Raw genomic sequence first — 12953 nt, forward strand, 5'->3', positions numbered from 1 at the left:
GGGCACTCGGCAAAGTTTTTTTTTGTTTTTTGCCTCCAAACTTTTTCTTCAACCCTTACACATTAAGTTGAAGTACATTCTCAAATTTGGCACATTTCTCGATCTTTTTGCTATATATCCTTAATTTATTTCATTTAATTGCATTTTTCTGGGAAATGTAAGTTTGAACTGCAGGTGCATCGAATCATGGAATTCGACGAGTGGAAAAATGATATTTGCATTACATATTGTATTTTGAGGCCGTTTCCAGGAGCACGCCCGAAGTTTCAAACATCTCACGCACGAAACATAGCGACAAAATTGCGGGTGAAGTGTTTTTTAATTATATAAAATGCAAACGAAGTTCGAAAATCATGAAACTTGGTGACGCGTCTTTACATCACATGTGGAGGCTATGGTAAAAATTTGAGAACATTTCGCGCACGTTGTCACGTAGGATGGTTAGAAACCTAGACATCTCACGTGTGATGACGTGCGCGAAATGTTATATAATTACACGTGAGATGTCTAGGTTTCTAACCATCCTACGTGACAACATGCGCGAAATGTTCTCAAATTTTTACCATAGCCTCCACATGTGATGTAAAGACGCGTCACCAAGTTTCATGATTTTCGAACTTCGTTTGCATTTTATATAATTAAAAAACAACTTTGGGCGTGCTCCTAGAAATGGCCTCAAAATACAATAAGTAACGCGAATATCATTTTTCCACTCGTCGAATTTCATGATTCGATGCACCTGCAGTTCAAACTTACATTTCCCAAAAAAATGCAATTAAATAAAATAAATTAAGGATATATAGCAAAAAGATCGAGAAATGTGCCAAATTTGAGGATGTACTTCAACTTAATGTGTAAGGGCTGAAGAAAAAGGAGGCAAAAACAAAAAAAAATTATGCTTTGCCGAGTGCCCAACTCTGGCACTCAGCAAAGACTCTTTGCCGAGTGCCTAAATGGGGGGCACTCGGCAAAGGTGAAAGTTTTTTTAAGAAAACACGGACGATTTCAAATTTTTTTAATCTGAGCTTTGCCGAGTGCCAGATCAGCGGCACTCGGCAAAGAGGTAAGTTTTTTTTCTTTTAAGTATGGTTCTTTCTTTTTTTTTAAAAAAAAAGAAAACTCTTTGCCGAGCGCCATATCTACGGCACTCAGCAAAGATATTTGAAAAAAAAATTAAAAATCCTTTGCCGAGTGCCAGTTCGTGGGCACTCGGCAAAGGAAAGGAAATGTCCTATGGCTGGCCCACCCCAAAGCCCCATCGGCCACACACACCAACACGCCCCCGTACCCATCTCTCTGACCCGCCCCCCCCACTGGCGAGCCCCGCCCCCGCCCTGCGCCCCCAGCACCGCCGCCCGCGCCCGCCCGCCGCCCCACCGCCCGCTACTGTGGGCCCGCGCTGTGCCAGCGGCCACCGACCCCACCGCTCCGGCCTACCTGCCCCACCCGCATGCCCTCCTCTCCTCCCCTCCCCTCCCCTCCATGCCCCACCCACGCCCCTGCCGGCGCCGCTGAACGCTGGCGGCCCACTGCCGCCGGAGAAGGAGAGGGAGGGCCGCCTTCACCTCCCCTCCCCGTGGGGGCCACGCCCAGCCCTCCCCCCCCCCCTCGCCGTCGGTTCTTGGAGGGGAGGAGGTAGAGGTGAAGTAGGAGGAAGGAGAAGAGGAGAAGGAGGAAGGGGAAGAGAAGGAGAAGAAGAGGAAAAGAAGAGAAGGGGAAGAAGGAGAGGAGGAAGGAGGAAGAAGGAGGAAGGGGAAGAGAAGGAGAATGAGGAGGAAGGAGGAGGAGTTCTCGACGTCTTCTTCTACGCGTGCACGTCCCGCCACCGCCCAAGGTATATGCATCGTCCCTTTGTGAATGTCGGCTTTCGTGCCGTGAATGTCAGCCTTTGTGCCGTTGTGAATGTCGTGAATGTCGGCCTTCGTGCCCTTATGAATGTCGGCCTTCGTGCCATTATTTTTTGCAGGTTTTGGAAACCTCCCTGTACAGGGGAGGTTCTGCCAAAATTTTCAACTTATAGTGTTGTGTTTCTTGTTTTGTAGAGCAGGACCTATCAGAGGGGACCCGTAGTACCTAGGCGACCCCGATCGTCTTTGTCGGTGCTGCGGTCCTGCCTGCACAGCCTCGCCTCGCCACTGCATTGACTCGCCACTGCCCCTCTAGCCTGACTCCACCGCCACCCTAGGTATAAATAACCTCTCTTCCTTATCGTTGTCGTAGATCGGTGTAACCCAGTTAGGCGTCTCCCGTTCGAAAGAGATACAGTTGGAAGTATGCAGATCTTTGCATATGTATAACCATATCTATTTCGGATTGTCCATGTTTTCTGGACAGCCCGCGGATGCGTAGACGAGGTTAGTTTCCATGGTCTGCTCCAATCTAAGATAGAGTTTTGGCATCACCTCCGTGTTGTTCTCCAGATACACACTCTCCCTGCCAGGACGTGTATCTGGAGAACAGCGGGGAGGTGCTGCCAAAATTCTATCTCGGCTCAGAGTAGACCATGGAAACTAACCTCGTCTACGCATTCGTGGGTGGGATTAGGACCTATCCTCACCTATTAGATAGTAGGAACACCACGTAGATGCAGTTGATGGTTATGTTACTCGTTGATATCTATTTTAGAGGATGGATGACCGTGAGTGGATGTACACGGGATACAGAAGTCAGAGTGATTTCAGCACTGAATGGGGGCCGAAGACCGAGGCTTTCTTGGACCGTGCATTCGGCAGGGGTGTGAATAGAGCGCATCTAATGAAGTGTCCCTATAGCATGTGTGCAAACAGAAAATGGCAAAAGAAGGACAACATGGGTATACATCTTCAGAAGCATGGCTTTATGCCGGACTATACCTGGTGGATCCACCATGGTGAAGCCCATCGGATGAGAGAGGAAGTGGTGAGACCACGCCTCGAGCATGTTGATGATGATGGCGGGGTTGCAGACATGTTAGATGACTATCAACAAGCATAGATCCCTGATGGATGTGCGGAGGAGACGGAGGCATCCGCAAAGGTGTTCTATGACATGATGTCTTCGGCACAGAAACCCCTTCATGATCGGACAACGGTTTGTCAACTCGATGCCATTGGACGCGTGATGGGGTTCAAGGCCGAGATCAACATGGGTCGACAACACTTCGATGGTATGTTGGCCTTGATTGCTAGCATGCTTCTGGAGGGCCACGTTCTGCCAAAGAGCCTATACGAGTGCTAGAAACTCCTTGATGGACTCAAGATGCCTTACGAGCAGATACATGCTTGTTTGAATGGGTGTGTCCTCTTTAGGAAAGAACATGAGCATGAAAAGTACTGTCCGAAGTGCAAATCCTCCAGGTACCTGGAGGTAGACTCTGGGGATGGCCACAAGAAGCAGCTTACTGTCCCGATGAAAATCTTACAGTACCTCCTGTTCGTGCCGAGGATCCAATGACTATACATGAGCGAGGAATCCGCTAAGCAGATGATGTGGCACAAACAGGGCACACGATACAATCCTGACAAGATGGTACATCCGTCCGATGGTAAAGCATGGAACCACTTTGATGGCATTCATCATGAGAAAGCATCAGAGCCTCGTAACATATGTGTTGCGCTGGCAACAAATGGGTTCAATCCTTATGGTTTGATGGCTGCCCCCTACACATGTTGGCCTATGTTCGTCATCCCCCTCAATCTCCCCCCCGGCATCGCCTTTGAACGCCAGAACGTATTCTTGTCATTGATAATTCCTGGACACCCGAGGAAGAAGATGGGTGTCTTCATGGAGCCTCTGATTGACGAATTGGTTAGTGCTTGGGAGGATGGGGTATGGACATACGACAGAGCTACAAAGACACCCTTCAAAATGCATGTTTGGTACCAGTACTCCATGCATGACTTCCTAGCGTATGGGATATTCTCCGGTTGGTGGGTCCACGGGAAGTTCCCATGTCCATTATGCAAGGATCGTCTGAGGTTCATCTGGTTCAAGAAGGGTGGCAAGTATTCGTCGTTCGACAAACATCGTCAATTCCTCCCTCCCGAGCATCCATTCAGGCCAGACACTAAGAACTTTACGAAAGGTGTCATAGTGATAGAACCTGCACCATAGATGATGACTGGTGTCGAGGTTCATGCTCAGATAGATGCTCTCATGGAGAATCAAGAAGGTGATGGCTTCGTGGGATACAGCGAGGAACACATGTGGATTCATAAGTCGGGCTTGACAAGGCTCCCCTATTTTGATGACCTTCTTATGCCACATTACATTGATGTCATGCACACAGAAAAGAATGTCGCCGAGGCACTCTGGGGAACAATCATGGAAACTGAAAAGTCAAAGGACAACCCTAAGGCTAGAGTGGACTTGGCAGAGTTGTGTGATAGACCACATCAAGAGATGCGTGCTCCTATAGGCGGCAAGACATGGAAAAGGCCTAAGGCAGATTTCGTCTTGACCCCCAGACAAAGGAGGGAAGTACTCCAATGGATCCAGACGTTAATGTTCCCTGATGGGTATGCAGCGAATCTGAGGAGGGGAGTGAACTTAACTACTCTCTGAGTGAACGGGATGAAGAGTCACGACTACCACATATGGATTGAGCGGCTTCTTCCGACGATGGTTTGAGGCTTTGTCCCTGAGCACATATGGACAGTGCTGGCAGAGTTGAGCTACTTCTTCTGCCAGCTCTGTGCCAAGGAGTTATCTAAGACCGTGATTGCTGACTTGGAAAAAGTGGCACCTATCTTGCTTTGCAAGTTGGAGAAGATCTTTTCACCCGGCTTCTTCAATCCGATGCAGCATCTGATATTGCACATCCCGTATGAGGCAAGAATGGGGGGGGGGCGTGCAGGCCCGTTGGTGCTATCCAATCGAGAGATGCCTAAAGACACTTCAGAAAAAGTGTAAAAACAAAGGCAAAATTGAGGCTTCCATTGCAAGTGCATTCACTATGGAGGAGGTGTCAAACTTCACAACATTGTATTATTCTGACAACCTTCCAAGTGTGCATAATCCACCTCCTCGTTACAATGCTGATGAAAATGCCTCGAGCCTCAGCCTTTTCCGAGGGCAACTTGGAAGAGCAGGTGCATCGACCAATAAGCCCCTGACAAATGTGGAGTGGCACAAAATCATGTTATATGTGCTGACCAACCTTGAAGAGGTGGACCCATATATTGCGTAAGTTCTCAACGGACTTGTTTCAATAATCCCGCACTATTCTACATCCAACCCCCTTGTTTGTCATTACAGGGAATTCATTCATGAATACTGGGCCCATTCAAGGGAACCAACCCCGCCAGAATGTGATACCCTTCTTTCCAAGGGTGCGGGACAAGGGAGCCCCGATTTTATTTCCTGGTTCAAAACCAAGGTACCGTCCAATTTAGCCCCGATTTGTTGTTGCTCATGCGTCCGATTAATATAACGATGTATCCTGCTTGAGCTTGTAGGCCTGAACCGATGTGTCTATCAGTGCCGGGTTGAGATAGGTTGCCAACGGCTGTGACCAAAGGGTCAAGTCATCGGACGCCTACGACGTGAATGGATATCAATTTCACACAGGAAGCTATGAGCGGAGGCGGCCCAATCGAAGAACCACAAATAGCGGGGTTTTTATGCCCGGCACTGATGGCGTAGACTATTATGGAAGAATTGAAGAAATATACGAACTTTCATTCCATGGTAGCACAAATCTTTATCCTGTCGTATTCAGATGCCATTGGTTTGATCTGGGAGTAATGAGGAAGACCCCTCATCTTGGTCTAGTCGAAATTCGACAGGATTCCGTCTATCCAAGAGACAATGTGTACATTGTGGCGCAACAGGCCACACAGGTTTATTATACGTCATATGCTTGCAAGACTAGACTGGATCTTAGTGGTTGGTTTGTTGTGCACAAGGTCTCGCCACACGGCCAACTACTTGTCCCAAACGATGAAGATTACAACTTCAACCCAAGCACGTATGACGGAGAGTTCTATCAAGAAGATGGGCTACAAGGGAGGTTTGAGATAGACTTAACCGACGAGATAGGAATGGATGTAGACAATGTAATGGTTGATGACGATGACGATGGAGATGAAGTGCGAAATGCAAAGGACTTACAAATGCTTGAGCGATTACGTGTAGGCAATGACAATGAAGACAACATTCCTCCATCGGATAGTGTTGATTATTTCAACATGGTTGATAGTGATGATGAGACTTACGATCCAGCTAATCCCGATCATGAAGATTATTTGTAACTTACATGTAATACTTTGTAATTTTGTAATTTTGTTTTGTTTTGTTTATTTTGCATCTATTTCTAATTACTTCTTTCTTCTTTTTAATTGTAGGTGACTGAACAAAAATGTCGGGCGGCCGGCAGAGGAACCTGAGCTCGTTCTACCATGGAGCCTCCGATGTAGGAGCCTCCAGCGGAGGGGGTGAGGAGGAGCAGGGGACGTCTTCGACGAGGCGAAGGAGCATGAGGACCATGACTAGGAGGAACAGGAGGACCACGCCCGCGGTCCAGTAGCAGCAGCAGCAGCAGCAGGAGGAGGAGCAGGTGCAGCTAGAGGCGGGCGAGGAGGAGGAGACGCCGGTCCAGGAGGAGGTGGACGAGGACGAGGATGAGGATGGGGGCGGGATGGGAGCTACCGCTTTCTCTAGTTCGTCAGGTGTCTACTTGCGAGGACCCTCCACCCTCCCTGACCGACCGCATACTCGTCTACGCCCAGTGATTCGCCCAGAGGGGCAAAGGTAAGTGCCTTTGCATGTTATCACTTTTACTTCATATGCTATGTTCGATATCGAAATAGAGATTAATATGTTTTGTTAATCGCTTCTGCAGGGGGTGGGAGATTATGTCGGGGAACACTGCCTCCCACCATGTCAATGGCATCCTAGGTCTCATGTGTAGGACCCACTTCCTTGGCATGGTCATGCATGCCGGGAACCTCGAGCCTGCCTTCACGTTTGCCCACTACGAGTCTGCCCCCCACGTGGAAGCAGGCACCGTGGCTGCGCTCGTCATTCGGGAGTTCTGGGTAAGTCTTCCTCGCACTACATGGCTCAATACAACACATTCATTGGACTCTACTTGAAATAACTAATGCATACATCGTGTCTGTATATGCAGGAGTACTTCAAACTTGACGACGGATTCGAGGGCACGGCCGAGGCAGTGGCTAAGCGAGCTTGCAGGAAACACGTCGTCGACGTCCATCATGAGGCGCGACTCCAGGCCATCATAGATTACTATGGGACGAAGCTTGGACAGAAGGTCACCAAGAAGGACATCCGAGAACAAGACTTGACGCTGACCAAACCCTAGTTCCTTGAGGTAGCTAAAGAACATTAAAATTGGTTCCTTTTGAGATTAAGTATGAATCACTTGTTTTTCTAATATGTCAACTACTTGATGACATGTAGGTGATTGATTGGTGGTGCAACGGGTGCCCCGTGGCTTGGGTGAAGATGGTGGACAGGTGGTTAAGCGCAGAGTGGGCCGCTCAGCACGCGGCTGCCCGACAGCGGCGTTTGTTCATGTCAGGTGTATCACACCATCAAGGCAACCGCAACCTCTCCGGATACGCCCGAGCATGGGTACGTGGTCATGTTTCTATTCTTCTTGCTTTCGTTGAACTCGGCAAAGAATTCTAATCATCTTGTTTTCGTTCTTGCAGTCGGCGGCACATCAAGGCCAAGAGTGCTCCAACTTTGCCGCATTTGCCATGGCACACAAGGGCAAGGCGTCGTTCGACGTCTCCTTCAACCCGAACGACTCGCCCGAGGTGTACACAAACTCGAGCGCCTATGAGAAAATCACGGAGTTCACGGCGGTGGCAAGGTCGATCCATGGGCCGGAGTACGATCCATGGACCGACAACATTGATGCAAACACCGTCATGAGGATTGGACAAGGCAAGAAGCATGGCCACTACTGGATTGGCGACAGCATGATCGACACGGCCTCTACTCCCACTCTCTCCTAGATCTGAGCACAGAGCACGATCGCCTCCTCACTCCCGGCGATACGCTCACGGCCGGGCACTGCACAGCACCGGGTCGACACACTCCAGGTTATTCATGTTTTACTCGTCGTACATTGATCTTTACACAACTCTATTTCCTTTGCATTATTGTAACATTAGCTTTGCAACAATTTGTAGGCCCAGGTGGAAGAAGCAAACAGGAGGGCCCAGGAGCTGGAGCTGGGGTTGGCGGCCTAGCGGGCCGCGCGGGAGGCCGACAAACTCACCCAGGAGAAAAGGTTGGCGGACATTATTGCCTGGATGCAAACTATGACGGGTGCTGCTATGCCTCCTGGGTTAATGGGTCCACCTCAACCTCCTCACTCCGCTACTCCAGTGAGTAATGTCACACATGCAAGGAATTGCTACAATCGCTATTCAACTAATCTTGTCTCATGCAATCTCTTCTCCTGTGTGCAGCCCCAGTCGGTGGGTTCGAACAACCCAGCTCAGGGCACTCCGAACAAGCAGATGTTTCCTTCCCCGTTGTCAGCAGGATGGCCACATCAAGGGCCGCTTCAGTGAGTAGCGCTTGTAGTTTCATATCTTGTTCTCTTCGCAATGGATTTATGTCTGAGACAATGTTGTTGTCATGCATGTGTTATTGTGACATGTGGTGATGGATTTGAACTACTTGTTGAATGATGTGGAATCCTGTCGAATAATGGATGGAATTACTGTGACATGTGGTGAACAGATGTGATTCATGTGGTATGTGTGATGGATTGTGACATATAAGGTGCTGGATGTGGTATATATGTGATGAATGTGATATATATGTCATATGTTGTGTTTGCAGTGATCAAAAGCAAAAAACAAAAACAAAAAAAAATTGGTCACTTTGCCGAGTGTAACACTCGGCAAAGAGCCTTTGCCGAGTGCCTTTTGCCCTGGCACTCGGCAAAGCTGCCAAAAAATGCACTGCCAGGTCTCTTTGCCGAGTGCCAGTACCCTGGCACTCGTCAAAGCTGTGTACACTACCATGTGTTTCACAGCTTTGCCGAGTGCCAGGGCTCTGGCACTCGGCAAAGAATTTTCCAAAAAAAAAATATTTTTTCTTTGCCGAGTGCCGTCTCAGCTAGGCACTCGGCAAAGATTTTTTTTAAAAAAATATTTTTTTTCTTTGCCGAGTATCGGGTCAGGAAGGCACTTAGCAAAGGTTTTTTCAAAAAAAAATATTTTTTCTTTGCCGAGTGTCGGGTCAGAAGGCACTCGGCAAAGGATTTTTCAAAAAAAAGGGAAAAGCTTTGCCGAGTGCCTTCCTGACCCGGCACTCGGCAAAGACGCCGTCAACGGCTGACGGCCAATTTTCTTTGCCGAGTGCCCGACAAACGGCACTCGGCAAAGAACCCTTCGCCGGATGCGGCTTTGCCGTTTGCTCTTTGCCGAGTGTGGCACTCGGCAAAGCCTTTGCCGAGTGCAATAGGGCCTTTGCCGAGTGCCCCAGGCACTCGGCAAAGAGCGTGTCTCCAGTAGTGTTTATATATGTTAGCGGATATTGGATTTTAGCTGGATATCCAATACTGTAGCTCATGGATTGCTAGGGATATGCACTATCGGTGACGTCCTCTAAATCTCTCACTGAGAATCTGTCATGGATTTAGAGGTTTGTTGTAGTGTGTTCATCTATGTGTAGGCATGTGCTGATTATGCTGGACTTGTGGGTACATGTGTCCACACTATGCAGAGTTAAAACTATACGTATAGCCGTGACCATTCGGTCAAGATCTAGTCCTATGATCTGTTTTAGGCCTCTAGCTTCTCTTGTGATGTTTCTCTCCCCGAAGATAGGTTGGAGATTCATCAAGCTTCTGTGCTATGATTACAATATTGGTTCTTTTGTTTGATTTTAGCCAAAGGGTTTATATAAAAACTATTGTAAAAACCTTATTTATATACTCTGATGTTGTATGACTTTGTAATCAGTTGAAAAGTGGATGCCTGTGGTAAACGAGATATCCTGGAACTGTTATAAGAGAGGCAAATGAGTCCAATTTTTTTTATAAATTTTGATTTGTTTCACTCTTACAAGACAAAAGAGGGAGTAATCACTATTAGTTCGAAATTAGAACAATGTCGCACGATATCAGTTCCAAAATTTTATGTGTTTCCTTGTTCTCTATAGCAAAGAACTTTTACAGTTTACTTGCTCTCATCCATTAGGCTTCGATGAATTCAGGATACATATATAATGATCATGTTTACCCTAATATCTGCTGTGTGGTAAACTGTTGTACATTTTTTGGATGTTCTGTCAATTATATGCTGTAGGGTAGTAGAATATAGATAACACTACGTAGCACATAAATACCAATGATGTCACAGCTAACTACACAATGATGTTCATGTTGGAAGACGACAGCATTCCTTCGTTTCCACAACTGCCTCAAACATAAGGCAAGGAACATTCCAAACTGCTCTTTCGGAATATGATGTTCAGAGGTTGGCCGTGATGGCGGAACATCAACACCGACGGCTGCCCAGAAGGACACTATGATTTCAATCATACTGTAGATAATTTATAATTTCAAGCATACTACGCAGACAAGGCCAAAGGCCATTGCTTCGTGCACTGTATGATTCTTAGGAGACAGGTCCAATGCTTTTGGCAATAGCTATTTTCTTTTCCGTATACTGCTCATAATTTTTTTTCTTCTGAATCAAATTTCGGACAGCCTTCTCAATTTTCTCATGAACTTCACTATCAGGAGCAGTCTCATCGATACCTGCCAGAAAAGTATTGAACTGGTGTTCTATACCACAGTCAAGTGTATGCCCTGTACTTAGTTCACTGCCTATAGGAAACATGTTGTAATCATCGACTTCCTTCAAAGCATCCTTGAAACTCTTCTTTTCCTGAACAAACCGCTTCCAAACCTCAAAATAGAGGCCATGCAGGGCATCATGCTCCTTATAATAAACACGCAACCACCATAAATATTCCTTGTATGCATTCCGTACTAAAAAGGGTAATATATAGGGATACTCTGCTGCAACCTTCAGTACTTGGGTAAGAGCTTTATCATCCACAATTATCCACTCACTTGATTCAGGGTGTAGATGGACATATTTTTTGAGCCACTGAAGTTGCTTCGATATTGCTTTACAGTACTCCAAATATTCCATGTCACAGGCACAATCACTAAGATTTTGGTGGTAATTATTCCAATCCAGATACTCAAGAGGCTGTTGTCGTTTGGGAACTAACCGCTGGTAGCATTGGCGGATCCAGGGGGGGGCTGCAGCCCCCCCCCCCCCCCCCCCCCCGTGAGCCTTAATTCCTTGTTAAATTACTGTAGCATCAAGCATAAATCATCATTAAATCTTCATTATCAATCAACATGTCCATTACTTAGCCCCCTCCTTGATCCCATCCTGAATCCGCCACTGGCCGGTAGTCATCCAAGCCAGCAAGATTGCAGTATTCAGGATGGAAAAACCATTCAAATTCCTTTTCATAGTCCACAAAGTAGTCCCTTTCCTTGAAAGTGTCTGGGTTGTAGTCCTTTAATTTCTTGTCATCGAGGTGAATCCCTTTAGACAACTCATAAGCTTTGATACGATGCAGTGCCAGGTTCCTATTTATCTTGTCAATCTCTTCAGGATCGGAAACATTATATCCTTCAAAGTCACGGCCGACCCAGAATTCAGCTCGAGAACACTTGTAAGTAATTTGGTCACCGTAATAAATATCGGCCTCCTCGCTGATAGTTCCTCCTAGGTTCAAGATTTCCTTCTCCAAATCAAGATCTTCAGTGTTGATGTGGATCTCTGTTTCCTCACTAGCTACTGCTAATCCGGGCTCAATATCTGCCTCTGTACAGATCGATATATTGTCCTGTTGGTCCTTGTCAACATTACATGAAATAGATGGGCTCTCAGTCTCGGGCTTCATGCCCACTAAATATATACAACTCCAAAGATTTGGTTCCTCCAAGCGAAGATAATCGCAAAACCCACCTTTAGGGTGAGATTTTCTGATAAGCTCACTGATCAGATCGTCAAAATTAGATGGCTTGACATAGACAAGATTTCCTCCTTGGTGGTCCATCCTGGTGAGAGGCTCATCATCGTGCGGAATGCTCCTCTCGAGTTCACCAAGCCCACATAAGCTCCTTGTCTGTATATTCTCCTATGCTCTCTTCCACCTTTGAAGTCAACAGATCAAGTCTGTTGTCACAGAAGAGGGTGCCTCCCTCTTCCATAAGATCTTTCCCTGGAATCACCTGCTTAAGGTCGCACTCGGCGATTTTTCTCGTGAGATCTTCATCTAACCCAGCACTGTTGTCAACATGGTATGTCGACAAACAATGGAAAGGATTTGTCGCTAGAGCCAAACCAGAGCAAGAACCTCTAAGGTTTGAAATCTGTTGCTGCTTAGAAGCTCCAAATGAACTGTAGCTGCTTCCGCCACCTTGAATTAAGGTGTGGCATGATCTATACCCTCGTCTAGATTCATTTCACCACACATGCATGAGGAGCATCAATATGAAGTATAATTAGCACACATTAGGCAAGTATTTTACAAACAGTGGACTTGTGAAGTGTACAACATTATTGATAGATAGAAAGATTTATAACATAGCACATAAACATAACATATGTTAGCTAATCTACTGTTACCTTGTGTGAACACAGCAAGGGAAGGCGGCGCCGAAAAGGCCCCCTGCTGTGATACTGTAGCCGCTGCAGGTGCAGGCGCCGCACGGCTCACCTGCAGCACTGTAGCCATGCAGTGGCCGGCGCAGAGTCAGCCATGTATGTTATCTAGTTACTGTTACAGCATGTGGGCTGTAGTAGGACTAGATAGATAGAGTTGTATAAATAGACTACCACGGCAACTCAGTAAATAGAGTTCAGATTTGCCATCTCACAGACAGGGCTTTGGCCAACACTGGTGTCTTGTATAGTGCGTGCTTGCTCCGTTCTCCCTTCTTCTTCTAGCTCTGG

The 12953-nt window shown here is 47.0% G+C and overlaps 1 protein-coding gene across 1 annotated transcript; it reads right to left on the bottom strand.

Moving 5' to 3' along the window:
- Nucleotides 1-10586: 10586 nt before the first annotated feature.
- On the bottom strand, nt 10587-11898 carry LOC136494046 (uncharacterized). Its single transcript, XM_066490182.1, has 2 exons — nt 11396-11898; nt 10587-11145 (listed from the first exon to the last, which is right to left on the bottom strand). Exons 1-2 carry the CDS (start codon nt 11896-11898, stop codon nt 10587-10589), a joined length of 1062 nt encoding a protein of 353 aa, XP_066346279.1.
- Nucleotides 11899-12953: the final 1055 nt, after the last annotated feature.

The sequence above is a fragment of the Miscanthus floridulus genome, chromosome 11 (assembly GCF_019320115.1).
Source record: "Miscanthus floridulus cultivar M001 chromosome 11, ASM1932011v1, whole genome shotgun sequence".
Classification (NCBI taxonomy): Eukaryota; Viridiplantae; Streptophyta; class Magnoliopsida; order Poales; family Poaceae; genus Miscanthus; species Miscanthus floridulus.

Bases quoted from the DNA above. Each gene is read 5' to 3' on its own strand.
- LOC136494046 (XM_066490182.1), bottom strand. From the start codon at position 11,898: ATGAAGCCCGAGACTGAGAGCCCATCTATTTCATGTAATGTTGACAAG. The intron at 11,146-11,395 runs GCCAGTGGCGGA...CCAAAATCTTAG, and splicing joins GCTGGCTTGGATGACTACCG to TGATTGTGCCTGTGACATGG.